Raw genomic sequence first — 3,715 nt, forward strand, 5'->3', positions numbered from 1 at the left:
TGGGGGTTGTTGTTTGTTTTGTTTTGTTTTTGTTTTTGGGTGTTTTTTGTCTTTTTTAGGGAGAGGGTCCTCGGTTGTGGTAGGTTTTCTATGGCACTTGCAACACAACAAGGTCATAATTAATTAATATATGAGTGCCAATGCCCAGCATAGAAGTACATGTACTTGTTTGTAGATGAGCGGAACAACACTTTTAGCCTCTTACAAGCTGCTAGTGGTAAAAGTGGGCGTTGACTATAACTATAAGGAAGGATGAAAAGCATAGAGCATAGACACAGTGGCTGTTGATCAGATGATGCATTGTTTCCACTTTCCCGCTTTACGTCGTCTTTGTTTGCTGTGTGTGACGACTAGACCAATAGCACTTTTCCCGGCCTTTGAAATTTCCTTGAGGGTGAAGGGGAGGGGGGAGATGTGGGGGAGGTGTGATTATAATTGTTCCCTTTGGTTTGAGGTTTCCATTAGAATATGCCAGCATTTTTTTAAGCCGTAAAATTGGGTCACATACTGGTTAGACTGTGAGTAGAAAGGAATTCCTGATTTACATAAATCTTGCTATACGAGATTAATGTAGTCATAAAAGCGCACGTTTCTTCTCACTTTTTAACAGGATTTCCAGTGTGTGTTTGTGTGAGAGACACACCCACCCGATAACCGCTGAGGAGACATTTTTCTTTTTTTGATGGAAAGCGAATCTTTTCTGACGTACTCCATGTTCAGGCGTGTTTTAATTGGTCATGTGATTTCGGATGTAGTAGTGAAGCAATTTTTTTTAAAGGAGAAGAAAAAAAATTATTTACAGTTTACTCATGAAGAATAAGTAACATAGAAGATAACTGATGAAAAGTCAAGTCAAGGTATACCTACTTTTTATTAAATAGGTAATATATTTGCATTTTTTTTAAAATCTGATTTTCCTTGAGATTCAGTCCCGTATTTCAGCTTCACGTTTTGTGATAAAATAGACATCCTTTTGTCCAGTCCAGTAACAGAGTTTCCCTGTGGGTGGTTGGCGGATGCTCTGGTGTGATTTGCTTCTTCTTTCCTATGAAACATCTATCGTCCTTATCTCCCCTTCTTCTTTTTTATGTTTGCTATTCTCTTGTAACATGTACCTCTAATCTTCTGGCGCTCATATGACCTTATGCTGTTGCGAGCGCCGTAAAACCTCTACTAAAACAAAAAAGAGTTTCCCTTTCTTTCTGCTTCCAGGTGGAGGTAAAACGACGTTGCTGAACACACTGGCAGGCCGACAGATGACCGATGATGGGAGAATCACGCTGAATGGCGCCACACTGAGCAAAGATTTGAAGAGACAAATCTCCTATGTCCTGCAAGAAGATATCTTCTTTCCCAATCTAACTCTCAGGGAAACTCTTGTGGTCAGTGTGTGTATAAGTGTGTGAATAATTGAGTGCGTGTGCAATGTAGGCCGTGTGTGTGTGGGGCGGGGGGTGTGGGGGTGTGTGTTTGCAGGTGCATGTGTGTGTGTGTGTGTGTATGTGTGTGTGTGTGTGTGTTTATGTGTTTTTCTTTTCCCACAAAAACTCTCTGGGAACACTGACTTGTCATGAATGTGTATGTGACTGCTTACCTACCCATCATCCTACCCGTTAATAATATGATAATTGGGCGCTTTTAAGGACAAGCCGGCTAGCCCAGATTTTGGGGGTTTCTAGAAATCATGACTTACACCAAAAGTGGGCATTACCTTACCTGTAGAAGAAGTTTGGTTTCATTGGTGTGTATAATTATTTGGTTATAGAGAAAACTCTCCTTGTCTCTAAAAGAAACTGAACAAGGGGCAAAGACTTAACCTTCGATTTTCTCAAAAACAACATTTTTCGGGATAGCCCCCTTGTACTTTAAAGCGACCAATTAGTTGGGTTTTTTAAAGCTGTTAGTACTGGTACAAAGATTCTTGTCATAACACAGCAAAATGAGATCATCTGCAAGCTTTGCTCCACTAATGGTAAGAGGGAGACATTAGTTTGTATGGTCAGCCTACACTTTCTTTCCTTCTAATATTTTCAGGTTGTTGTCACCACTTTTATTTTTCATGGCTCTAGATGAGTAATATTTCTTTGGTTCTACTCATCTCAGACAAACAATTTTTAAAAAATGCTCAAGCAGTGTAAGTGGAAGGAATAAATCCTCTGTGTGTGTGTGTGTGTGTGTGTGTGTGTGTGTGTGTGTGTGTGTGTATGTGTGTGTGTGTGTGTGCTTGTGTGTGTATGCCCGTGTACATGTGTGTTTGTGTGTGTGTATATGTTATGTGTGTGTGTATGTGTGTGTGTTTGCAAGCGTGCATGCTCATGTATGAGTGTGCCTGTGTGTGTATGCCTGTGTGTTTGTGTGTGTGTATATATATATGTGTGTGTGAGTGTATGTGTGTGAGTGTGTGCACGTATTGAAAAAAGTTGAAGAAATCATTAACATGTTTTGAGCATAAACCATCCATATGGATTGTGTCTGTGTTTCCCAGTTCACTGCCATGATTCGTCTGCCTGACAAAATGCCAAGACAAGACAAGATGGACAGACTGGAGGAAGTCATTGACGCTCTGGACCTGCGCAAATGTCTGGACACAAGTCAGTACATGACATGACATCGTGTGACGAGATAGACCTATCAACTCTGAACTCATTCCCTACCATGAACTGAATTTTTAGGGCTTGGATGACCCATGCCTTATGGTTGGGAGATGTATATTAATTATTATATCTTATTTCAGCTTGACAAATTCCTAATCTATTCCACTTCAGTGTCTTCATACTCATCCAAACCACCAATGTTTTTAAAACTCATTATATTACATTACTTTTTTCTTTGACATTCAGATTGGAAATTCATTTCCCTGCATTTTAAACTATTATTATAATAACACATTTGAGTTTCTGTAAAACCGTGAGAATAACAATGATTGAGTTTTGATGGACCACGTCAATACAATAGTTAACATTTTTAAAACACATCAAAGAGAAAGAAGGAATGGATGGACTGCAAAGAACATAAAGAAAGAATAGACTAAGGAGACAGCAGTTTGAGGTTGTGCAGTGTCTCTTACTTTGCATTATAAACTACATGAATGTGTCTTGCTATGTTGTGTAAAACTCCGTCTCTCGTCTGATGTGTCAACAGTAATGGGTGATGCCTGGGCCCGTGGTCTGTCAGGCGGAGAAAAGAAGAGAGCAAGCATCGCGTGTGAGCTGATCACAGACCCAAACCTTCTCTACATGGATGTGAGTAGTTTTTCATTAGTTTTGAATTGGATGTTCAACTGCATCACCTTATTTCACCTTCTTTCTCTAGCAGTTCTTGTACCCCTATGTACATATTATGTGTTTGTAAGGCAGAAGAGGCTGAGGTAGTTTTGAGTTTAGTTTTAGTAGAGGAAGAGCCAGAATAATTTACTCAGAAAATCTGTGAAGTTGGATAAAGGGAAGAGAAAAGTACCTTTTTGAAACTTCCCAGCAGAGAAATAAGTATTGAACTATAATCACTGATGTCTGTTTCAGATTTAGAACTTGAAGAGGAAGAAAAACTATATGACAATAAGAGTTATTTTAATAGTATTCCCATCATTATTTGACATTTTACATTTTCTTTGACCTTTCCCTATAACTACTGAAGTGTTAGAATTTTTGTTAGCCTTCTCTTAACTTTTACTTACAACCATTCCTTTACCTTTCATCACTGATTATAAATTGTCGGG

At 39.0% G+C, this 3,715-nt stretch overlaps 1 protein-coding gene across 1 annotated transcript in view; it reads left to right on the forward strand.

Moving 5' to 3' along the window:
- The first annotated feature begins 159 nt into the window (after positions 1–159).
- Positions 160–3,715, forward strand: part of LOC101859332 (ABC transporter G family member 21) — a 14,617-nt gene continuing 11,061 nt past the window's right edge. Inside the window, exons 1-4 of the mRNA XM_013082915.2 lie at positions 160–217; positions 1,159–1,382; positions 2,486–2,591; positions 3,142–3,242. Coding sequence (XP_012938369.1) covers positions 160–217; positions 1,159–1,382; positions 2,486–2,591; positions 3,142–3,242 — 489 coding nt within the window. The remainder of the gene's footprint in view (positions 218–1,158; positions 1,383–2,485; positions 2,592–3,141; positions 3,243–3,715) is intronic.

Source organism: Aplysia californica, unplaced genomic scaffold (genome assembly GCF_000002075.1).
Source record: "Aplysia californica isolate F4 #8 unplaced genomic scaffold, AplCal3.0 scaffold00200, whole genome shotgun sequence".
Classification (NCBI taxonomy): domain Eukaryota; kingdom Metazoa; phylum Mollusca; class Gastropoda; order Aplysiida; family Aplysiidae; genus Aplysia; species Aplysia californica.